Genomic DNA, 25,966 nt, shown 5'->3' with positions numbered 1-25,966 from the left:
TATCTGATTCAAGTTCACAGGGTTCTCTTGGTGGTAGAGGACAAGTTAGTTTAGGCTTCTATCCTGAACTGTCTATTCATCAGGTCAATATATGCCTTGAAGTTCATACCAAGGCCAGTTTCATCTATTAAATCTATTTCAGTGTATATGGAAGATATCTTATAGGGTCCCCTTAACTATGTAGAATGAATGAAATATGTAATGGAGTATTATTCTACTGTAGTCTGGAAGCTGGGACTGATGCTGACTGCAGCTGCTTGCTGAGAACATTATGTGCTGGAAAACCAGGGGCCAGGTCATAAACATTTGCTATATAAAACCTTTATATATGCTATATATAAAACCAGATTGAACTTTATTCACTTCTCAGCCCTACAAATATATTATATCTCCTGACTACGCAGAAAGCCCGCATCTCAGTCACAGGGGGTCTGCAGTAAGACTCAAGCACTTTCCTATTTGTACTGCTCAGCTTGTTCTCTGCTTGAGAGAACCACAGGCTGCACTTTGGCTACCTTAGAGTTAAAATACTATAGATAGTTAAATTTTAAAGTATCACAGATCCTGCCTGCAATTCCTTCAAGTTCCCTGGGCAGGGCAGGTTGCAAGGTGCCTGGTCTTTCTTGTCAAAGCCTTGAGATTGAGCATGGTACTTTTTTTGAAGTTGTAGAACTAGAGCATTTACTCTTTACTGAAGGTCTGATTGTTACAAACCTGCTTTCTTGAAACAGAAACCTGAGTTTCTACAGAGCTCTCATGCTCTGCAATTAGAAGTCACATTTCCCATTTGCAGTAGGGCAGAGGCTATACAGATTCCCAAGCTCACTAAATTTCCTGAAATTTCTCTTGATGGATTCCAGTAGAGTGGACTTGTCCAAGGTGCTTAATGTCAAGAGCAGCTTGTTCTGATGTAGAACGTCTATGGCTGATTAGAAGCACACAGGCAAATATACACTGTTGAAGCTGCCTTGTCAAAATCCATGATAATTTAACTAAACAATAGACTTGTAAACCACAACTTCTGTAAAATGTGATAAATGATAGTTGAACTCTAGGCAGGCTTAGGATAGGAACATAAGATTTCAAGTTGAAAAGGCTATGCTTCTATCTATGACCTGCAAAATGAAGTTATAAAATTATTTCTTTTTACAATTATTTCATGATGATGTCTATAAATTCCTGTATATGCACTGTGAAAGACCATTTAACATGTCTATAAATTCTTGAGCCCCATCACCACACCAGAGCAAGAGTCTTCAAAAGAGTCCAAAATTCTTTTGATAAGATTAACAAAGTTCCTCAAGAAATTATCATGTAACTTTAACTCATAAAAAAGACAGATCTCGGTACAAGTCGTTATAATCAGGACTAAAAGAAACATAACATAACATGACTGTATGGAATTGGAGAATGATTTAAAATCCATAAAAAAATAACCAACCAAGCAAACTTGCTAAACAGTGAAAAAAGACAGGTGAACCCTATTTGGTTCATATTGGAATGAGTCACTTCCTTTCCTTTAATGTCTAAGTACAACTTGGAAAACAGAGCTTTTGAAGAACTAATTACATTACATCACTTGAGTCCAATTGCAAGAAAAGGAGCAGCAGAATGAGTCCAGAAAGAGTGGGGATTTAGACACTCAGTGAGCAAGAAAAAAGGAAGGTGCTGGCAAGTATGTGTTGGGAATATTTCACCAGCTTGGAAAAAATGTGGAGTCCCTAATGTTTTCTGAGTCATTACTAGTTCTGAGACTCATATTGATTCTAGATAGAAAATAATTTTTTAAAAAAGTTGTATCTCTAAAGTATTTCAATATCTCAGACTTCCAGGGAAGAAATGGCGAACTGGAGACAGCTCCATGAAAAGTGGAGCTGATGACCATGGTGGAATGAAGAGCTGGTGAGTAGACCGGCTCTTTGTAATTCTTCTCTGGACAAAGAGAGGACTTGAGATTGCCTACAAGTGCTCCAGACAGTTGCTCCTCATGAGGAGACCACAAGACAGTGGTCTCCAGCTGGTTTACAGCTCTGGGAGACAAGGGAATAGCCATCTTAGTCAAACTACAGTCGACGCCTTTAAAAGGACACTGGGTTTACATACTTCCTTCTCTAATCACTTTTGGAAATTGCTTGTTAACTGCTTGTCAGCTGGTAGGAATCTTTGGATCAACAAATCTGAAAACACTGAGTGAGTTTCTTTCAATCCTTAGCAAGAGAAGTTCTAACTACAAGCCTAAGGACTTAAAAAAATTCTGGAATAAACAGCAAAAGGATTATTAAAATTTTGATTTTAGAAAGTTACAGACTAAGGGTCCAGATAAATTTGAAATAAGATTTTGGAATTAATTATAAAGAATCCTTCCTGTGGGAAAATGCTTTTTTCTTCTTTAAAAAAAAAAAAAGATAGGACTTTAAAAATTAGACACTAGAGGGAACTAGAAGGAAATAAAGATTACAATTAAAGGAGAAGAACACTCAAATTCAACTTTAATTTGAATGTTAATGTTCTGTATTATAGTACAATATAGAATGAAGCAAAATACTTTAACACTGGATATACTGAAGGATATTTTTGAACAGTGGACCCAGAAGTTAATTTTAAGAGTGTCCGCCTGTATAGATAGACTGTGTTTAAAAGATGCTATGGAAGAGGAACAAGTATTACCTGACATGATTGAGACTGATTTGAAAGTGGGTTTAAAAATGACAGGCTACAAGAATGACACAGAAAAAGATGTTACGCTGGACATACTGTACAAAAGAAACTAGTTTATGTCTTAATAATTAAAAGGGATATACAAATAACAAACCAAGAGAGTGACCTGGATAAATTTCCTATATTGGATTTATAAAAGAGGCTTGTTAAAGCTTTGAAGAATTATGTGAGAAGGGGCAAAGAAGAAATGAAAAGAAATCAAGTTCTAGAACATTATTTAAAGGGACTGAAGATCAAGATTGTTAGAAATAAAAGGAAGGAATATAAAGTTGGTTTATTTGACCAGGGTTAAAATAGCCATGTTGTTATCTCTGGTAACCCTTAATGGACTTTTGCTGACATCAGGACCTAAATGACAAGATTTTATGCATTTGTTTATAGATAAGAGATGGGATATGGGAAGAAGAGATTATTTGTTACATTTTAAGAGAAGGTGATAAGTTACTAAATTGTTTATACTTGTGATGAAGGGGGAAGTAACTTCTTTATATATTTCTTTTTTTTCTTTACTATATTTTTCTTTTTTCTTTTTTTTCTATTTTTCTTTTTTTTCTCTTTTTTCCCTGCTTCTTCTCTTTTTTTCTTTTTTAGTTTGTAATAGTTTTTATTGTTGTAAATTGTAGTCTTTAATAAAATTACTATAAAAAAATAAAGTATTTCACCCTCTCTGAGGCATGCCAAACAATACAGCTAAAAAAGCTACAATTTCTCTACTTCTTGACAGGAAATGAGGAATTGATGGCATTCTACTCTCTCATTCTCATAAAATAATACAGAAAAAGAAGGCTCTCTACAGCCAGTGCTAGCCCAGAAGAAAAATAGGCCTGCTGTCTCCTACTAAGGAGCTCCTGCATGGAATATGTGGGCCAAACACATATTTTGGGTGGTCTGTGGCCAGAGACAATGTGTGTGTTTAGGTCCAGGCTTGGACCATCCACAGTAGTTCCATGCATGGAATGTTTTGCACATCCCTAAAAACAACCACTTCATTAGCCACTCTAGAAAATGCATATTTAATGGGGACCCAAATTGTGGGTAGGAACAATGGAGAGCTCACTGTGGGGAAGATATTTTCAGTGGAATAACTGTTGCAAAATGCATCATGTTCTAGCCCTAAAATGCAATTAAATATGTCTATGTATTTTGTTCTATAACCCATAGAAATTTGGTCCTCTGTTGAAAAGACAACACAGCAATATCTCAGTGTAATTTCATCTCAGGTTTTCAGCCCTGACATCAAAAACATATGCCCAGATAATTCTGTTTACTACCTTTCTTCCAGCTTGAGACTAACTTGTTGGAGAATCTCTGTAGCTTGCCTGTGGTATTCCAGCTGGGCTTGTACTAGTGCAGAAAGTTGGCTCACTTGTTCAACCTGTAAATAAGAGCCTTATTACAACATTGTTGTGTAGTGCATTCAATCCTCTGAAAAAGCAGTGAAAAAGGAAACTCAATTTTGAACTGAATACCAGAACTGGAAAAAAAATGACAGCCCTCTTCACTAGGACTAGGAGAAAAGGTAGCCAATGTTCAGTTACTTCCTGCTGGCCATTTTCTGGAGGACCATCTAAAAGTCAGATAGCTTCTAGAATATGATATACTGTAGGTGGACTTGGCTCTAACCAACAAGCCACTTACATTCATAAGCAAGTGTGCATATACAAAATCACTTAATGCAGATTAATTATGTCTTATCTGGAAAAGAAACTGGATATGCATGTATATACTGTAGCAAGTCTGGATTTTTTTTTAAAAAAGCTTGACTATGCAAGACTAACACCTATTGCTGTTCAACATGCAAATAAAAACAATTCATATATTTAATCAAAGTCACTAATATAAACAAAGAAAATTTTCTTAATGGATCACCAATTCAGTTTACCAACTCATTTCTATTGTCTACCTGGCATGTTGGAAGTGTATCTACATCAGTAGTCTTCCCCCACAGAATGTCTCCAAACTAGCTGAGGAAGTCTTTAGATTATTCCTGAACATGTCCTTGACTGAGGCTCCATCTCAAAATGTTATAATGCTATTTATCATTAAAACAATACTAATTCTTCAGAATATAGTATTCTTGCTACACGTGTGGTACTTGAAACAATAGATGGCGGTGGAACTCTGCTCAATTACAAGTAAAGGAAAACCATGTGAGGAAAACCATGTTTTCACTTCAGAGTAAAGGGTTTCTTTTCCGCACAAGTAAAATATAGAATTGTGGTCTGGCTGAACCAATACCCAGAACATTTTCATTGTTCTGGGTTTCAGCTGAGACAAAATTGGGAAGTGTCTTATGGGGATACTTGTCATTCTTTTCCCAGAAAAAAAAAAGTGAAATTCCATATTGGCATGGATTTAGCCTTAGCAGACTGGTATTTGTTAGCTTGATGGAATTCTATATATTCAGTTTCAGTGGAGAACAAGAAAGCTACAGTAAGTGCTGTGATCCTGCTTTATAATTTATCGAGTTTTGTTCCAGCATGTTCAGATATTATATAAATTCAATTTATTTAAAACTTGATTTATTACACATATCAACCTGAAGGGGGTATAACAATATAATATTTTATTCATCTTGAGGAATGTTTGAAACATGTCACCATTATTCTCATTGTAAGTATTTTTTGACCTGAAACCAAGTAACTGTAGAATTTCAAGACTATTCAAATAATTCATAGGGGAACTAGAATTCATGCTGTGATCCATTGTGCTCTGGTTCAGTCCCAGCAGTGTCTAAGATTATTAGCAAGTCTTCTTCCAAAATGCCATTCACATGAAAATTGATAGCAAGTAGAATAATTTACTGACAGTGCCAATTTACCTAAAAACATGTTTGCAAATCTTGCCCTTGGAACTCTAAGATACAAACTACTTTTCTAACAGGATAATCACATTTCATCTGTTATGTAATATTTTGCTTTGGAAAGCCAGATCTACACACTTATGTGTGTCTGGGAGTCTAGGAAACAAGACCAGAAAACTCTGTTCTTTTTAAAACTCTAGTTACTTAAAAATATTAATCTGTTAATGAAAACACTATCCAAAATACAAAAAAAAGGGGGGGGGGTATTTGCTCACATCCATCTCTAGCAGATTAAACATGCTTGATTCAGCAATCTCTTTTGACTCATCAAACTTCTCTAGAGCTTGGCGGAGTTCCTCATCTGGGATCTTGCCTTGTCTTTTCTTCTTGTAATCAAAGTCCAGGCGTCTGCCCTCCATTTTTTTAAGATGGTGCTGAAAAAGGGTGGAGAAAGTACAACAGCTTTATGAACCCTGTTTTTTCACCCCTTCAACTCAATCATGACTCTTCAGAAGTAGTTTGCCACTGCCTTCCTCCTAGGCCTGACAGAGTGTGATGGCCCAAGTCACCCAGCTGTCTTTGTGCCAAAGGCAGGACTAGAATTCACCGTCTTCCAGTTTCTAGCGCAGTACCTGTAACCAGTACACCAGATGAACTCTTTTATGAACCCTAGTTTAACTGAGCTTACGACTAATGGCAATTAAGAATGGTGCTATTTATTTCCAAGCCAAAAACAAACTTATCTCATTTTTTCAAAGACAATTTGTAGACAAGTGAGAATTATCAAGCATTTAGAATGTAGAAAAATGGACACATAGAAAATAGTAACTGCTTTAAGGTAAGCCACAAACAAGTTTTCTGGATTACTTATATAAAGCCTAATTCATAAGACAGCATGAACTCTCTCTAGATAAAGGAAAATATGCTAAGTTACAGTGCTGTGCAAATGAATAATAAGCTAAAATCTTTAATGTCCAAGGTCAGAAACTTATCTCTTTACTGGAATGCTAAGCGTTCAATAGCAGAAGTGTGTTCATGATATTACCTACAACTTAATGTTCAATAATAATAATAATAATAATTATATATATATATATATTCACTGATACATTTACTTAGAGGTATCCTACGCTAATATAGTTATTTCAAGCAGATTGATCAGATATTAAGATTTTTTAATGGAAAATACAAGCCCCTAGTTTTTTTTAAAATATACACTACAATTAATATATAATGACAAGAGTTTCCATTTTCCTGATTTTCAGCTTTATCACTCGGCATATACCGCGACTTCATTTGTTAATGGAGTACAAGTGATCAATTACAAAATCATTATGGACAGAAAGTTGTAAGTTTCGGTGCTCCCTCCATTCCTCTTTAACATCTAGATGAAGCTGCTAGGTGAGCTCATCTGTCACCATGGGGTGAGGTATAATCATACACTGATGATACCCAACTATACATCTCTGCCCCTGGCGAATTAAGCAATGCTGGTGATGTCTTATCCCAGTGCCTGGAGCCTGGGCGGGTCTGGATGAGGAACAACAGGCTTCAACTGAACCCTGGCAAGACTGAGTGGCCATGGGTTTTTGAGCCTGCCAGTTCAGGGAATATATCATCTTTGGTACTGGATGGGGTTGTACTGCCCCAGAAAGACCCTGTGTGCAACTTCGGGGTCCTCCTAGACTCACAACTCCTGCTTGAAGAGCAGGTGGCAGTTGTGGCTAGGAGGGCCTTTGCACGCTTCATGTTGTATGACAGTTGCACCTGGATTGGGAGGCTCTGCTCCCAGTCACTCATGCCCTGGTCACCTCCTGGGTTGACTACTGTAATGAGCTCTATATGGGGCTGCCCTTGAAGAGCATCCAGAAGCTTCAGCTGGTTCAGAATGTGGCAGTGCAGGCAGTTATATGTGCCCCTAGAGTAGTACATGTTACACCTCTGCTCTGCGAGCTGCATTGGTTGCCAGTTTGTTTCCGGGTCCAATTTAAGGTGCTGGTTCTGACCTATGAAGCCCTTCATGGTGTGGGGTTGGGTTATTTCAGGGACTGCCTCTTCCCAATTACACTTACCCATCCCATCAGGTCCAGCCAAAGAGATACATTGTGGGTCCCGTCTGCTAAGGAGTTACATTTGACAGGACGCTTTTCTGCCGTGGCAGCTGCTCTGTGGAACATCATCCCCCCGTGTCAACAGGCCTGGGGGTCGCCAGGGAACAGTGATCTGACGAGGTGGCTCCATTGTTCATAATCTGATGCTTTCCCTTAGCCTTTTCATAATAATAATAATTTTTGTACTTCTGTATGTTTTTAAAATTGTTTTTTATGGGCTGTTTGTATGCTGCCCAGAGTCATGTCATGTGAGGTGGGTGGTCATATAAATATGATATACAGTGGATAGATAGATAGATAGATAGATAGATAGATAGATAGATAGATAGATAGATAGATAGATAGAGCCTTTGATATCATGGCAGGAGTATGGTCCTATTTTTAGCCATAGTTCTAAAGGAAGTATAATTTTTACTTTTACTCATATGATAAAATTACTTTTTGGGATTACCCTTGTTTCAGTCTTTTTGGGGACATGAGTCTTGCGCAGTTAAGGATATTAATACTTTAGAACAACTTACTGAAAGTCTCCTAGCCATTAGAGTTATTACAGGAGAAATGTAGATACTGCAAAATGGTACTACAATTAAAACACACTTCTATCTTGCACCTTGGTCCAGAAGTGATAGCAGTGTCAAAAAAATGCCTGGATAATTATCGATACTGGAATGCCATTTAAATAATTCTAAATTTGTAAAATCTTTATATAAGTCATTAAAAATTATTACTAAGGTAGACTGTAAGTTATTTTTAAGAACTTTGGAATAAGAAGTTGGAATAGCCTACATAGTATGGCAAAAGTTCTTAAAAATATTACCTGTAATACTAAGAAGATCCCTGTTCAATGTTGGAAAGATACAGCTACCCCAGATTTACATTCTTGGATCACAAAAAAGGTTGTTGAGTTTTTGTGTATCAACTGGATCTCTACTGATATATTAACCGCCCGTCACTCCACAGTGAGATGGGCGGTGACAAATTTGAAATATAAATAAAATATTGGAAGGATTAATATCATGTCATGTGGTCAAATTTTGATAATTTGTTTAAAAATTAGGATGAATTGTAGTTCTTTTATGTAATAAATATTTTTGCTGCTGTTTAAAAAATGTATTAATTTGGGAGAGGGGGGACTCTTCTTTTTTCTTTGTTTTTATTCTTTTCTTTGTATATTAAAGCAAAAATTAAAGAAGAAAATCTGGGACATAATACCTATGGCGTTCTGTTTTTTTATATATAATTTTATCAAATTTTTTAAAAAGAAAGATAAAAACTAACAAGAACTAATACTTAGAATGAAGAGAGAATAAGAAAGGAACAAAGCTAAAAGTAGAGAAAAGGAAAAAAAATGATAAAGAAATGACTTCCGATTTTCTTTTACAACAGTTATACAGTGGGGCAAAAAGGTATTTAGTCAGCCACCAATTGTGCAAGTTCTCCCACTTAAAAAGATGAGAGAGGCCTGTAATTTTCATCATAGGTATACCTCAACTATGAGAGACAAAATGGGGGGAAAAATCCAGAAAATCACATTGTCTGATTTTTAAAGAATTTATTTGCAAATCATGGTGGAAAATAAGTATTTGGTCACCTACAAACAAGCAAGATGTCTGGCTCTCACAGACCTGTAACTACTTCTTTAAGAGGCTCCTCTGTCCTCCACTCGTTACCTGTAGTAATGGCACCTGTTTGACCTTGTTATCAGTATAAAAGACACCTGTCCACAACCTCAAACAGTCACACTCCAAACTCCACTATGGCCAAGACCAAAGAGCTGTTGAAGGACACCAGAAACAAAATTGTAGACCTGCACCAGGCTGGGAAGACTGAATCTGCAATAGGCAAGCAGCTTGGTGTGAAGAAATCAACTGTGGAAGCAATAATTAGAAAATGGAAGACATACAAGACCACTGATAATCTCCCTCGATCTGGGGCTCCACACAAGATCTCACCCCGTGGGGTCAAAATGATCACAAGAATAGTGAGCAAAAATCCCAGAACCACACGGGGGAACCTAGTGAATGACCTGCAGAGAGCTGGGACCAAAGTAACAAAGGCTACCCTCAGTAACACACTACACCACCAGGGACTCAAATCCTGCAGTGCCAGACGTGTCCCCTGCTTAAGCCAGTACATGTCTGGGCCTGTCTGAAGTTTGCTAGAGAGCATTTGGATGATCCGGAAGAGGATTGGGAGAATGTCATATGGTCAGATGAAACCAAAGTAGAACGTTTTGGTCTAAACTCAACTCATCGTGTTTGGAGGAGAGAGAATGCTGAGTTGCATCCAAAGAACACTGTACTTACTGTGAAGCATGGGGGTGGAAACATCATGCTTTGGGGCTGTTTTTCTGCAAAGGAACCAGGATGACTGATCCGTGTAAAGGAAAGAATGAATGGGGCCATGTATCGTGAGATTTTGAGTGAACACCTCCTTCCATCAGCAAGGGCATTGAAGATGAAACGTGGCTGGGTCTTTCAGCATGACAATGATCCCAAAAACACTGCCCGGGCAATGAAGGAGTGGCTTCGTAAGAAGCATTTCAAGGTCCTGGAGTGGCCTAGCCAGTCTCCAGATCTCAACCCCATGGAAAACCTTTGGAGGGAGTTGAAAGTCTGTGTTGCCCAGTGACAGCCCCAAAACATCACTGCTCTAGAGGAGATCTGCATGGAGGAATGGGCCAAAATACCAGCAACAGTGTGTGAAAACCTTGTGAAGACTTACAGAAAACGTTTGACCTCTGTCATTGCCAACAAAGGATATACAACAAAGTATTGAGATGAACTTTTGATATTGACCAAATACTTATTTTCCACCATGATTTGCAAATCAATTCTTTAAAAATCAGACAATGTGATTTTCTGGGGTATTTTTCCCATTTTGTCTCTCATAGTTGAGGTATACCTATGATGAAAATTACAGGCCTCTCTCATCTTTTTAAGTGGGAGAACTTGCACAATTGGTGGCTGACTAAATACTTTTTTGCCCCACTGTAAGTATAAATGTAAATTAACCTCTTACTCTATGGTTACAATATTGCTTACATTTTTTCTATAATCTATTTTTTTTTCTAATCATCAAAACCGTACATCATAATTTCACTTTTTTTTGTTTCATGCAAAAACATGAACCCCTTCAGTAAGGGGTTTCCAATCAGCATTAAAATATCTATGGCATTCTGAAAGCCGCAGAATCTTCTATAACACTTACATAAAAACATCATGGAATTCTGAATTGCTTTTCCCTTACTTTATGTGATGGCTTACTATTTAGAAGATATTTTAGATGGTGTGTACTTAAGTAGTGTAAAGAAACAGAACAAAAAGCTCTGCTACCACAATAGATTTGTACCTGTTGTAATGTCTAGCTAATTCCTTAACACAATTCCATTTATGACAATACCTGTATTTCCCTCAGATCTTTGTCATGGAGATTTTGCAGTGGATCAATGAAATTCTGCTTCACATTAATATCCAAAGCATCCTTCACCTCAGACAGCTCCCTCATTGCTTCTCCAACATCACCTAAAGCTGGGCCTAAAAAAAGAAAAATAGAAATGCTTTTATTTTAATTTAAATTGATGAAAGGGTATGCTTTTTAATTTTGCTTCTTAAATCCTTACAACCCCCACGTCCCAAAAACTGACTGAAAAGTTTGTCCACGCCCTCAGTGACATCATCAGACCATTGGACCTGGCCCTCAGAGGCTTAATAAATAATCAGAATAAATCCCACCCCCCAAATATTGCTTGCCTTAGATTTAGAGCTTACATTTGCTTCAAACTATTATCCAAGAGTTTAGTAATGAATTAGGGATGTGCAAAATTTGTTGATCAATGAACTGAAAGTTCCGGGATTGGTCTGTTTCACCTAAAATACCATGCCTGGAACACCATGAATGGCTTCTGGTTCAGAGAATTTATTTCTGCAGACTGATGAACTGTCCCCAGGACAGCACAGTCCAGGAGAAGATTTGGCGTAGTCTAAAAGGAAATGCAATATTCCTGAGTTCTCCAGAATGTTCCGGTCCTAGTTTGATAAATTCTGCACACCCTATTGCAAATACTTAATTAAAAAATAGGTTTAAATTTTCCCAAAAGCAACTGGATAAGGCAGACCCAGGAATCCAAAAGAGAAGCAAATATAACCACTCCCTTTGAATTGGGTACTCTGTATATGTTTAGAGGTGGGCTTTCATCCCAATGCACTGGAGTGCAAAAAAGAGAAACCTCTGGCGTACCAAAGCAGTTGGGCCTGCTGTATCTGAGATCCGGTATTGGCATAATCCAGCCAAAGACAAAGAGCGTTTATGAGTTTTGAAAGATGAAACAAGAAGAAGCCAACGTTACCAAAATTGCACTCTTCTCCAAGTTCTCGCCCAAATTTTAGCATTGCATCTGCAAGCAGGGCCTCCGCTTGAGGATAACCGGGTCCTTTCTCTTGGCCCCTAATTTTAGACATGGTGTTGAGCATGCTGAGTTTAGCTCTGGAAGCTACAAGCAGAGAGGAGACTAATCAGCAGAAACAATATATTGGGGAGATGGGAAACTGAATTGTGCCTATAAATGAAGACCTCATTGACATAAAAAGAAGATCTCACAAAAGTTTCTTAAGCCGTGGGGAAATTTAGTTTCCTTCTAGATAGGCATGCGCACCAGTCTTCAAACCTATGTATTGGATGTGGGTGAGCTCTTTTACAGTGGTCACAACTTAAGAGCATTTGCTGAAATAAAAGCTGATGAAAACAGCCTGGTGTTACTGCCACCCCCCTCCCCTTATGCACAGAACAGCTATGGAAGCTCCATAACAATTTCTGATCATTCTACAAGATTTCCTGTTTCCCATCAGGCATATTTTTGCATTTCAAACCTATCTCCGGGGCATATCTATTAACCTTTTCTCCACTAATTTTTCCCTCTTGCATTTTTCATTGAAAACCTGCTGAGAAACAGCATTTTGCTATTTTGTCCAAGCTGATCTTAACTACCACTGAGACCATGTCCCCGTTTGCAGGTAATGACAACACAAACATACTCTGGCCACAGATTTTTTGGTCATGTTGCAGTGGCATTGCCTAGACCATGAATAAGACAAGCTTAAGTTGTCCTTAACCTACTGGTTAAAGTAGTATTTTCTCCTTTTCCCACACCATCCTAGGCCAAACCCAAGATGTATAAAATGTGTTTGTCAGAAAGAAATCAGTGATAGCAGTGACTGGGGACAGAGGCAACAAAGATGGAATAGGAATTAGTCATGAGGACAGCAAATTTTGTGCTGGCAGTATTTTCTGCTGACCCAAGAGATGGGTGGATAGCAGTATAATTCAGCTGTGGGAAAGACTTTGGGGCAAAACAAAGGCAAAACTCAAGGTAGGACAACTTCCTGTGTGTCCAACATGCTTTTCATTGCATGAAGTAGAAAACTATCCTGAATACTGCAGTTCTGACAAACGTGAGGAAGACAGGGTCAAACTGCACACTTAAGTTTTGCAATCTCATCCTTAGCAGAAAATATTTTAAATAAAGTTGCATGTATCATCCTTCAAGGAAAAACAAGCGCTCCTTTCTTTTGCTAAGTATTTTGTTCTGGGATGGAAACAGGAGAAAATGGCAAATAAGAATTTAGAAAAATGATGCAGAAGACACCAAGCCAAACTTGTGTCAGTCCTCTACACCGCATTCTGCATGTATGTACGTATGTATTTTTTCTTCCTAGCGTTTTTCCCGCAGGTGCAGGATCTGGTTTTTTTTTCAGATCAACCAAAAGTTGATCTACTGGTTGCAACAGGAATTGTCCAACCAGCTTGACTTCCAAGCCTGACATCATGGGCTGAGAGAGTGACTGGCCCAAAGCCACCCAGCTGGCTTTCATGCCGAAGGCGGGACTAGAACTCAGGGTCTCCTGTTTTCTAGCCTTAACCACGAGACCGAACTGGCTCTCGTGTACACACCTGCACACGCACATGTGAGCAGAGACTGTTTCTTGCTCTTCCTTATAGCTCTATTTAAACCATAATCTCTGATTCAAATAGAAGTAAAAGTACCTGGATTGGGTTGGAGATATTCAATTGTCTTGGCCATTATTTCCATCACAGCCCTACTGGTGACATCCACTTTCTGCAGTAACAGAACAAAAGATAAAAGGGAAGGGAAGAATCCCCAAGTGAGAATGGAGAAATACATTCAATACCCTTGTCAGAATGTATTTCTTCTTCCACGGCTCTATATTATACAGTGGTACCTCGGGTTACGAACGCCTCTGCTTATGAACTTTTCGGGTTGCGACCAACTCCGGCCGCAAAAATTTACCTCGGTTTGCGAACTCCGCCTCGGGGTACGAACCGGATCCGTGGCCATTTTCCGCCGTGACACGTGGTCTGCGGCCATTTTCCGCCTGTGTCACGTGGTCCGCGGCCATTTTCCGCTCGTGCCACATGGTCCACGGCCATTTTTCCGCCCGTGCCACCTGGTCCGCAGCCGTTTTTCCGCCCTACTGGGCGGTCCGCGGCCATTTTCCCGCCTGTGCCACGCGGTCCGCGGCCGTTTTTCCGCCCTGCCGCATGGTCCGCGGCCGTTTTTCCGCCCTTGACGCGTGGTCCGCAGACGCCGGAATGGATTAACAGTAATTACATTGAACCTTATGGGAAAATTTGCTTCGGGTTGCGAACAAATCGCGTTGCGACCAGAGTCACAGAACGGATTAAATTCGTAACCCGAGGTACCACTATATATGGGAAACGACCCACCAGCATGTCAACTATATCTCCAAATGAACCAGCTGACTGTCATTAAGCCTCAGCAGGAGACAGGACCCAGCTGGCCTTGGCTGGGTTCAGAAGCTAAGCAGGGTCAGGTGGGAGAAACCTCCAAGGAATACCAGGAGTGAAGGCTACACCAGGAAGTTGAAAAACATCCCTGAAGGCCATCTGCTCAGCACTTCTGTCCTGTTGCAAGAAACTGCATTAATGGTTGCACTCTCCTAACAGATCTGGTATGTGGCCAAATGCCATGGCTATTATGGTGGGGTATCAGTAACGCTGCAAACTTGCTTCATGCAACAGCTTTGTAAATGTCCAAGAGCTTCTAGCAGCCTCAGCCACTCTAGGCGAGTCTGCTTCCAAAGCTTACATGGTCCCAGTTTCTAGGAAGGAGAGATCTGCTGCCACCATGGTTTGCCATCTCCTGGCAGTACTCTGCTTTTTCGTGCAGAGAAGATCAAGGATGTCACTTCCTGGCTCTTTTCCTTCCCTTTCTCTCTTATGGCTGCAGTTGAGAAGGAAAAGAATAGGGGAAATCAACCAATATCAAGTAAGAGAAATAAAAAACATCTGGGGAAGAGTTTTCTGCTTCATTCTGGGGAAAAAGCAGAGCACTGTTGGCAGGTTAGCAGGCAAATTTGGCACTCTTCTTGCACTAAAAAAAAAAAAGTCTACAAAGGGCAGGTTTCCAATGAGAAGAGAGTAACATAGGAGTTAAACATTCTTCTTAAAGAAACTTGGCCCTAATTAGCAGCTATCTTCATCTAGGCTCAGATACAGAATAGCTTTCTCTATAATTTGTAAGTGGAACCATTTAGGAAAAAACAATAGTATCCCAATATCAGAGGGATCTAGAAAGTCCTGAAACCAGTTTCGTCACTGGCATTAAATACTGGGGTAAGCAATAAAGATGAATCTGAGTCCTAAGCCTGTATCTTTCAAACCTTGTCCCCTACACTCCTGATCCAGAAGAGCAGGAACCATATGACCATATTTACCTGTAGGAAAATTAGATTCTCCTTATTAATATCTATGACCTGAGTGGGGCAGGGCATTTTGTTTTTGTTTTTCATTTTCCCAAAGTAAGAATAAACCAAACTGCTGAAATCAGAGGCATGTGCAAGAGTCACAATGGCTGCAGAGTTTTTGGTGCAAAGTGGGGATGCATTGAAAGATTAACCCTTGGCTTAGGAGGCTCCCTTTCCTCCTAGTTAATGTTAACCTCTTTGAAAATGTTCACTTTTTCTCCTTGCCTCTCCTGTCATCTCTTCCTCTGACTTCCTCTCCATCTGGTCTAGTTTCCTGCCTTCCTCTTTTCTTCTTTCCCTTCTGCAGCCACCTCTCCCCCCCTCTCCAGGCTCCCTCTTGCTTCTTCTCTTTTTCTGCTGACAGGGAGAGCAACGGTCTGTATGTGTGTAGCTCAGAAAGACTGACTGGATGCAGACGGAAGATCAATTGATTTTATAAGGGGGAACTTTACTTTATGGGCAATTAGTTTTTAATAGTTTCAGTAGATTATTATTATTATTATTTTATTCCTGTCCCTCCTTTTCGGGGGGAGGCACGGCTTGCTTGCTTATTTATTTATTTATGTCATTGATTCAATTTTTAAGCAACATAGAGTGTCAAAAATAAATTAAGAAAATCACAATAATCAAAATAAAATCTGCATACACACACACACACATTGATTGGAGAAGAGAAAAATATATATGTACCCACTAATAAAAATCCTATGCATTGCCCAGCTCCCCCATCTTATCAGCCTGGCATTGCCAACTTCAGCTGACACCCAATCTTCAGGACTGGTTTCAGCTGGAGTTGGCAATGCCAGGCTGATAAAATCAGGGAGCTGGGTATTGCACAGGATTTTTATCAGCTGGGGTGTGTGTGTATGTGTGTGTATGTAAAAAAAAAATCCCCTCTCACCCCTGTGGGTGGTATGTGTCTTCCTCAATCTTGGGTCCTCTACCAGAGGCCTGGGAGTTTCAGGGTTCTGCACAGGATCTTAACTGTTCCTAGAACTGCTCTCTTCTGGACAGAGAGCCCTGATGTTGTTCCTGGGATCTGTTGGAGCCCCTCTCCCAGCTTAGGAGTCACAGCCCCGAGTGCTCCTACCACCACTGGGACCACTTTTGCCTTTACTTCCCACATCCTCTCTAGTTCCTCCTTCAGGCCCTGGTACTTCTCCAGCTTCTCATGCTCTTTCTTCCAGTTGCTGTCACTTGGTACCACTATATCTATCACCATCACTGTCTTCTGGTCCTTCTCTACTACCACAATGTCTGGTTGATTGGACAGTACCTGCCTGTCCATCTGGATCTGGAAGTCCCACAGGATCTTAGTTCTGTTGTTCTCCACAACCTTCTGTGGAATCTCCCATCTGGACTCCGGAGGGTCTATCTCATACACTGTGCAGATGTTCCTGTACACAATGCCAGCTACTTGGTTGTGCTGTCAGTGTATGCTGTTCCTGTCTGCATCTTACACCCTGCCACTATGTGTTGGACAGTCTGCACCTTGGGTCCTGTCTTGTGTTCATAGAAGACCCCTGTTCTATGGATCTGGTGCTTAGTGCCTGTTCTTGTGCTACTATGATCAGTGCCTCAGTGCTGTCTTTTAGTCCAGCCCTTTCCAGCTACTGGTAGGATTTCCCAATGTCAGCTAATGGTACATCCCATGCAAGGTCTTGTCTTGCCATTGCACTTCCTCTGCTTGAGCTTCCTCCCATGTCTGCTGCTGTCTCAGGCATTCTTTCAGCAGCTCATCTTTGGGTGCCATCTTACTGATATACTCTTTGATGCTCTGGCTTTCATCCAGGACAGTGGCTTTGACACTCACCACACCCCACCCGCCCTCTTTCTGACTGGTGTACAATCTCTGGGAGTTAGACTTGGGGTGGAAACCTCCGTTCATTGTGAGGAGCTTCCGGATCTTCACATCAGCAGCCTCCATGTCCTCCTTTCGCCAGTTCACTATACCGGCAGGGTATCTGATGACTGGCAGGGCGTACGTGTTGATGAGGTGGACCTTGTTCTTCCCATTGAGCTGGCTCTTCAGGACCTGTCTTATCCTTTGGTGGTACTTGGAAATTGCTATCTTCCTTGCCTCCTCATTGTAGTTCCCATGTGACTGTGGGATACCAAGGTACTTATAGCTGGTCTGTATGTCTGCTATGTGGCCCACTGGTAGTTGTACCCCATCAGTCTTAACTACCTTCCCTCTCTTTACTACCAGCTGGCTATACTTTTCCAATCCAAATGACATCCCAATGTCCTCACTGTAGATCTGTGTCAGATGGATCAGCGAATCAATGTCTCTTTCACTCATAGCATACAGCTTGATGTCATCCATTTAGAGGAGGTGGCTGATGGTAGTTCCACTCTTGAACCAGTCCTTGTGATTATCCAGCTGAGGGGGTTCAAGCCTATGCAGAACAGCAGGGAGGGACAGTGCATCATCTTGGTATATACCGTACTTATTTTATTTTATTTTACTAATCAAATTTATACGCCACCCATCTCACTGTTTAAGTGACTCTAGGTGGCTTGATGGCCACTTGGGTGAGTTGTCTTGTGTTGATTTCCAGTGTTGTCCTTCACAGTCCCATTGAGTTCTTGAGGAAGATCCTTAGTGTCCTATTAACTTTATATAGCACCAGGCATTCACAGATCCATGTGTGTGGCACTGAGTAATAGGCTTTCCTGTAGTCAGTCCAGGCTGTGCTCAGATAGGTCTGTCTAGACTTTGAGTCTCAGGCAACTGCTCTATCTATGAGCAACTGGTGTTTTGAGCCTCTGGTGTTGTTCCCAATGCCCTTCTGAGCTGTGGTCATATACTGGCTCATACGGTCCTGTAACTTGGCAGATATGATGCCTGATAGGATTTTCCATGTTGCGGAGAGGCAGGTATTTGGCCAGTAGTTGGATGGTGCTATTCCCTTGTGGGGGTCTTTCATGATCATCACTGTCCTTCATTGTGTTAGCCAGTCTGCTGCTAGCAGCTGGTTCATCTGTGCTGCTAGACATTCATGCGCTGTTCTTAGTTTCTTAAGCCAGTAGATGTGGATCATGTCCGGGCCAGGTGCTGTCCTGTTCTTCATGTTATTGACCCATTGTTGGATGTCTGCTATTGTGATGGTGACTGGTTCCTATTCTGGGAGATTACTGTGGTCTGCTCTCAGGTCCTGCAGTCACTTTGCATTGGTGTTGTGTCTTCTCTTTCTCCCATGTGTTTTTCCAGTGCTGTTCAGTTTCTGCTGTTTGTGGCTCTGCTCTTACTGTCTGCAGTTGGGAGTACACCTTGGATGGTTCTTTGGAGAACAGGGCATTTATCTTTGTGGCCTCTGCTTCTCTACTATATCTCCTTAGCCTGGTAGCCAGTGCTGAGGGCCTTTGTTTAGCAGTCTCTAGGGCTTCAAATGGAGTCAGGCCCATGTATTTTTTCAGTAGCTGAGTCTTATCCTTAATCTCCACACTGTTCTGTAGTTCCACCAGCTGACTGACTGCTCTTCGAGTTGCCTTGATCTTAGTCTCCAACCTCATTCTCTGGGGGCAGGGGGACGCGGATATGTACTGCTGTTCTTCTTGATTATGTAGCCAAGCATCTCCAGGATTACAGCAGCTGTAGCATATACCAGTTCATTGGTTTGAGTTATGGTGGTTGTAGGGATTGTCGTGAGGGCTCTATTGGCATCTTCTAGCAGACTATCTGATGGTACCTCTCCACTGAGCCTTGGTAATCAGTTTCAAGGGTTGACTGTAGCTAGTTTATCCATGTTCTTATGCCTCATATCAGCTGCTGTGCTCTGTAATGAACATCCAGTTGTTCTTCCATGTCTTCTTGAGTCTGGGATGTAATGTGTAGTTGGTCTATCTCAAGTTGTGAGAGCAGCTTCCTCTTCTATGTTAAAGCATTAGGTAACTAGCTGTTTCTCAGTTAGTGTGGATGTAACTTCTGTCCATTCATAGTTCCCTAATACGTTTCATATATCCCCTCTCATTAGGCCTACTGTTGTAGTAGCAGTCCATCAGTTCCAGGTTCTCTTGTTTCATCCACTCTTCTGTCCAGAAGAGTGCAGTGCTAGGAACAGCTAAGATAATTCGCAGAACCCTCAAACCCTCTGGTAGAGGACCCAAGATTGAGGAAGACACATACCAATGATGGGGGTGAGGGGGGATTTTTTACACACACACACACACACACACTGATAAAAATCCTGTGCAATGCCCAGCTCCCCCATCTTATCAGCTTGGCATTGTCAACTTCAGCTGAAACCCACTGGTTTTAGCTGAAGTTGGCAATACCAGGCTGATAAAATCAGGGAACTGGACACTGCACAGGATTTTATCTGTGTGTGTGTGTGTGTGTGTGTGTGTGTGTATTCTGCCTCTTTGTTTTTTGTGAGGTCTTGGCTTAAATTAAGAGATACCTTCCTTTCATAGAAATAGGGCATCTGGGGCATCATTGCTCTGCATTACTAGCAAACAAAATGAAGAATCCCTTTCCCCCACAATCCATTAAGGCTCCGATTAGATTTTGCAAAACAGAACAGGGCTAAACCTTCTATTGGGGCAAGCAATAAGAATACAGACTGACTGTATTTTTTTTGCAGTAGCCACGCTGCAGGCTGACTGAGCCTTGTCCCACCCTAACCACCAGCATCTTGAAATCTTGCTCCATTTCTACCCTTTGAAGCCTACTCATATATTAAAAGTTCATCTACTCTGTTAATATTTCAGATTGTTTTCCCCAGGAAACGTCCAGAACTGAGTTGTGTTGGGAGGGGTGCTGAGTGAGCTGCTGATGGTTTGGACAGAGATCTGAAAACAGCCCTAATGCTCTTGCTTAACTATCCCCATTAACTACACCTCTATCCACTTCTTTTCATGTGCAGCTGCACTGTTGTGCACATACAGATATTCACTCACATTATTAATTTCCACTGCACGCCCACCTTTTATTTGTTCACCCACCTGCTTGTTGCCAGATGACAAGAAGCTCTTTGGGAGCCTGGGGAATAATTAAAGTTTATTACATGTCATTACAATGCTTAGCGTAGACAAGGACTGGCCTAATTGAGGTCTCCAAACACCAGCATAAAATGGAAAGGCCATGACAATAAAATCAGAGCAGAAAGAGTTCAATAACAGCAACTTCAAACTGTGGATTCTGCTGTAGCTTTTTGGCTAGATTCAGGCAAGAATTATCTTTAATGGAATGGGACAGTGTCTCATTAATTAATTTTACACACACACACCACTGATTAATTTATTATATATATTCTCACCCTTATTCAAAGAGGCATAAATTATCATGTCTATTTAATCCTTGCAGCCATTCTGTAAAATAGGGTAAGAGTAACTTCACCTAAAGAGCCCCTTGGATAAGAAGGCTGTGAACATGGATCTCTTCAAGGTTATACTTCTCAGCGCTATTGACTGTATGAAGACTGAGTAAGAACAAAAGGTAATCTGGAGATATACCCTAGAATCATCTGTATAAAATGAAAGAACCGTTTTTGTTTAAGAGATTTCAACCACAGCTATGAAGTATTTGGCCCCAGTTCCATTGGAGGAAATTAAAAAGATACCAAGAGCAAGTTCCAGACATAACTTCTGCAGAGCTTTAGAACATAATGCTATAAAACTGTGGCCAAGTAGATGTTATTTAAATACATATTTCCATGTAATAAGTATTTATTAAAAGTGCAAAAAGCAGCTGGGAGAGGGCTGATACTCATGGTCAATTGAGAGCTTTGCTCCCCGTGCAAAAAACAACTCCTCTATTTTTAAAAATGTGCCCTGCCTGGTTTAAATTGGTTTTGCAATCATAGCTTTTATATATATTTTTGTTCACCTCTATACACACAGATTTTGTAGATGACTTTTAAAGAATTCACTAGATTTCTGTGCATAACTTCCAGATCTAAACACTGTGCCTGCTGATCGTCATTCTTGAACAGAACTTTTCAAAGTGCAGGTGTCCTGTTTTTTCCATCTGGCCAGCCTACTGATCATTGAACATACTTGGAATGTTGTCTCCCAAATCTTCATTGCAAGGTAGGAGAGCAGACAGCTTCCTGAAGATCACTAAGGACAAGCAAACCTTTTATTAGAATAAGGTGTATTATTCAAGGAGGCTGGTAAGAGGACCCCCATCTTAGCATTTGCTGTGCACCTGGCCTTGCAATTCCTTTATAGGAGGAAGTATTCCTTGAATCATTGCCTGCCTCTCCCCCTGAAGTCTTGGCACAGCTCTTTATTAGAACAATGACATACCCAATAATTTCTTCCTATCACTACAAGAATCTCTTGACAACCCACCATTTTATTTAAAGTGGTGTATGCAGATGTCAAGCAGAGAACAAGTACAGGCAACTGTTGGCAAGTCTGGATGCTCCCTTCCCAGTCATCTCTTGAACTTTTAAATCAACCTTGCCCCACCTGATATAGTGGGACTACAACTTCCAAAATGCAACAGCCTGGGAATTCTGAGAGATAAAGCCCCAACACAATAGGGGGTTCCAGGTTAGGGAAGGCAATTTTCGATCATCATTCAGTTCTCTATTCTCATTTTGTGGATTTGGACTCCAGCAACCAGCATCATGGAGCTTGATAGGTTCATATAAAGTTGATAAAACTGCACTCCAATCTAGATGTAGCAAGTCAAACACAAGAAACTGTGCCACCCCAATCTTATGAAAATCCCCATGTAAGCTGCCTTGGACTCTAAGTAAAGGTGGGATATCAATCTAACAAATAAATAAACAAGTGAAAAGAAATACCTGACCAATTTAACATGGCTCAAAATGGCACCTGGGTGGAGATCTTGCATTTCTAATCTTGGCACAGTCATATTAACACTGGCAACCTACAAGCGTGAAGCCCTCTGACCAACAGAATGGCATTTGCTTCTCAGATCTTTTTACTCTCTGTTATGGTCACATATGATAGGATGAAAGCAATTCTCAATACAGCAGTAACAATCTAGTGGATACAACTGACACATATGATTTCTGTGTAATACACTTGGGGTTGTACAGGTATACCTTGATAAACAACCATTCATTTAGCAACCTTTCAAAGTTATGATGGTGCTGAAAAAAGTGATTTATGACTGTCGCAGTGTCCCCACAATCATGTGATCAAAATTTGGGTGCTTGGCAACTGGCATGTATTTATGACAGATGCAGCATCTCAGCCAGCTTCTGACAAACAAAATCAATGGGGAACTGTGTGATTCACTTAATGACTGCATGATTTGCCTAACGACTGCCGCAAAAAAGTCATAAAATCAGGTATGGTCACATGATGCCTCGCTTAACGATTACACCGCTTAACGATGAATTTTTCGGTCCCTATTGTGGTTGTAAGTCAAGGACTACCTGTATGATAAAAGTCACCTGAATCAACTAATATACTAAGAGTTTTATAAAAGAATCCTATGTCAAACTCAGGTTAAGTATGTTGCCTGAACTCAAAGTGGCAGTCATTTCTAGAACAGTACTAACTAGGATTTAAAATCTTAGCTAGCTAGCCAGTTCCAGTTATGTTCACCAAAAATGGCCACTGCAGGTTCACATAACACATGTGTGGGTCAGATGTCTGTGTATACAGTACTGTTAACTTAGAGTAGCTTAGTTGGTCATACTTAGTGACAATCTTACTTAGCAAAGATTTTATAGGAAATACTGAAACCTGTAAATAGCACCAAGTGTTTTGATTATGTTGCCTAGCTATATATAAGCAAGCTAGGGAAACACAAGTAGGATCCATCCAACTGTTATTTATATTCATTGGTAAAATAAAAACCCACTCAGGTAATGCTGCAGTAATAAAGTGATATAACAGTAATTACTTCCACACTCACCCTTTCCATTTCTTTGAAATCTTCATCTAGCTTAGTTCCTTCTGCTCCGCCAACTTTTTCACTCACTTTCTGCAGAAAAAGGCAAAAAAAGAAATGCTCGGTTTAAAGTTTAACTTAACATAAAAACATCAGGACAAAAAGGCCACATAAAAGAAAACATCCTAAAAAGCTTCAGCAAACAAATATTTAGCAGTGGTCACGTCCTAACATGGCTGCGTTTACAGGCACTCTGTTAACAACTTTTTTTAAAAAGTCAGAGATTTAAGGTCTGATATAGACACCTGATGAAACCAAGGGGCTACCAGCTGGGCCAGTTCCTGGATATGATGTTACACGGAATATCCATATAAAGAATGGAAGAAAAAAGAAGTGTACGCAAAATATTTCTGCAAGTATCTTTTATTTTATTATATGCTTTGCATAATTTTTTTTTTACCCTGTGATGGGTATGTATTTATTTTATTCTATGTTGTATGTATATACATGTATACACTTCAAGCCTCTTTATTCTGCTTCTTCAGCATCAGGCATGTTTATAAAGTTTTTCTGTCCAAAGCATTATAGACAAATAGAATTCTTTTATTTCTTTGGAATATGGTTGTCCATTTTGGTGCTTTTCAGGAGTGCGTTCCAGGCAGTCTTACAATTTCCAGAGAGCAAGGGACATTGGGGAATTGCAGGGCAACAGATCTTGAGGGTACCAGCTTGGGAAAGGCTGTTCAAAAGGTGAAGAAAGCATTTCTGAAACTTTATCACATTGATAAGATTGCACTGGGATGACAAAGACCTTCTTTTAAATAAGGGTGTGACATGCTAGATATTGTGCAAAATGAATTGTTAGTCATGCCTGCCTAGATGGTGCTATTGTTTAGAAAGTGAAATTAAGCAGCAGATCTCCTCAAGAGAGGAGCAGAAAGAACTTTGCATTCCAAAATGAACAGGGCTAAGCAAGAAACCTGTTCATTCCAAATTGCAGTGATTCCCTCAGTTACGGGTTAAAAAAAAAGGAATCCAGTTAACCAATATTTAGATAATACAGAAGCTGAATGATTTTACACTGCTATAAGCACTTAATCACCATTCATAAGCAAAAGATATATCTTTGCTCCCAAGGAGATCACTATGATAGGCATAAGATGAGCTGCAAAGAACTTAGTAAGAAACACTCAAGTCAATGCAGACCCAGAGGGGATGTTGTTCATATTCAGTTAGTATGCAATGACAAAGAAGCATATTGCAAGAGCAGACTCCTTCCCTCATCGTATGTGCTCTTCATTGCACGACTGCACATAATGACACATTAGCTTATACTCACAATTATACTTTTTCTTTAATCTGCAATGATTTCTTTATAGGGTGTCCCAGTTTATAATGGTGGTGATAGTGTGTGTATGTTATAAATATGTCTAGGAATGTGTGAATGGCCAGACTTACCATCCTCCAACTGTGTTCATGGCCTTCAGCGTACTGGAACATCTACACTGTGAATTTTGAGGTGGGGTGGGGGGTGGGGAATGACAATGTATATCCTTCTCATCACACAAATGACTTCTATCTGCATCATATGCCAAAGTACAATCATATAATTATCTCATTTGCTCAGTGACATGAAGTACGTGTTGTCATTTTGATGACATTGTGGTTTGTTATGAACACCTGTGGCACAGGGACATGCACACTATTGCAGGTGGGAATGCAGGTATAACAAACAGTATAAAGATGCAGGCTTTGAGACAGGCTTCAAGAAAGAGTTAGAGGAGGTGCTTTCGGGTGCTATGAAAAGGAGTTCCTGGCATAAGGGGAGTCATAACGATGTGGGTAGAGTTGATTTGGAGAATAAGGGATTTTTGTGCAAGGCTGTAAATATATGGAAATGGAAAATCTCAATATATACATTAAATTAAAATATGAAAATAAAGAGGGATTCATTCTATGGCACTCTTTTCTATATTCAATATTTCAAGCCAGCTCTTGGCTATGTAAAAGCCCGTGTAGGTCAATGCTCCTCAGATACAAAATTAATGATCAAGTGAACAATGCCCCTTTACTTATCAAAAGTGATCAGTAAAAGTGACTCTAATGAATCTTCCTTTAATCACATGACAGAAGAAAAGATCTGATGAAGCAAGATTTTAGTATCACATTTTCATGCTATTTAAAGCATTCGTCCTATAAGAGAAATTGAGGGTTTATTTTTCTTTTAACAATGTTACCAAACTGAGAGATAATTTCACTTTTTGCTTTGCTGTGTTTTATAACTTTATTGAAAAGACTTGAAGTTTTAGCTCTGCCCTATCCTTGGCTATTTCAAATCCAAATGCACACATACAATTCCATGCTGTTAGGACATGATTTAAAATAGCAATAAAGCAAGCACCCTTGTAATAATATTTATCCTATAGGTGTGCCTGTCAGAAAACCAGGACTATCTGTGTATTCGGTGGCATTTCCAGGACAGTTGTTAAGGATTGTCTGAACTGTTCATGAAGCACCAGATGGGAATAAATCCTTGTTTGAGTCATCCATCCCATAACTAGAGCAATAGGAAAGATGACTGTACTCAGCCTAGATCTGATTCAACAGTTCACACAATTACACGCACAGATCTCCATGCATAACTCAGTATGCACAAGGTCGGACAGCCAACTGTGGTGCTGAAGAGCAGGATGGAACCTGCACACATATATATGTAAGCACATGAACACAG

The 25,966-nt window shown here is 40.1% G+C and overlaps 1 protein-coding gene across 1 annotated transcript in view; it reads right to left on the bottom strand.

Annotated features, from left to right (window-relative positions):
- SH3GL2 (SH3 domain containing GRB2 like 2, endophilin A1) overlaps window positions 1-25,966 on the bottom strand; it is a 111,687-nt gene that overhangs the window by 3,553 nt on the left and 82,168 nt on the right. Inside the window, exons 2-7 of the mRNA XM_007435922.3 lie at window positions 23,260-23,328; window positions 13,675-13,747; window positions 11,981-12,124; window positions 11,035-11,168; window positions 5,797-5,955; window positions 3,990-4,093 (exon numbers count right to left, since the gene is read on the bottom strand). Of these exons, the coding sequence (XP_007435984.1) occupies window positions 3,990-4,093; window positions 5,797-5,955; window positions 11,035-11,168; window positions 11,981-12,124; window positions 13,675-13,747; window positions 23,260-23,328 (683 nt within the window). The remainder of the gene's footprint in view (window positions 1-3,989; window positions 4,094-5,796; window positions 5,956-11,034; window positions 11,169-11,980; window positions 12,125-13,674; window positions 13,748-23,259; window positions 23,329-25,966) is intronic.

Source organism: Python bivittatus, unplaced genomic scaffold, assembly GCF_059951505.1.
Source record: "Python bivittatus isolate LINGU-HERP-01145 unplaced genomic scaffold, Pbiv_v1 ctg000850_np1212, whole genome shotgun sequence".
In the NCBI taxonomy this organism is placed as follows: Eukaryota; Metazoa; Chordata; class Lepidosauria; order Squamata; family Pythonidae; genus Python; species Python bivittatus.
Note: the sequence above shows the minus strand (reverse complement) of the source record. Positions and strands in the feature narration are given on the sequence as shown.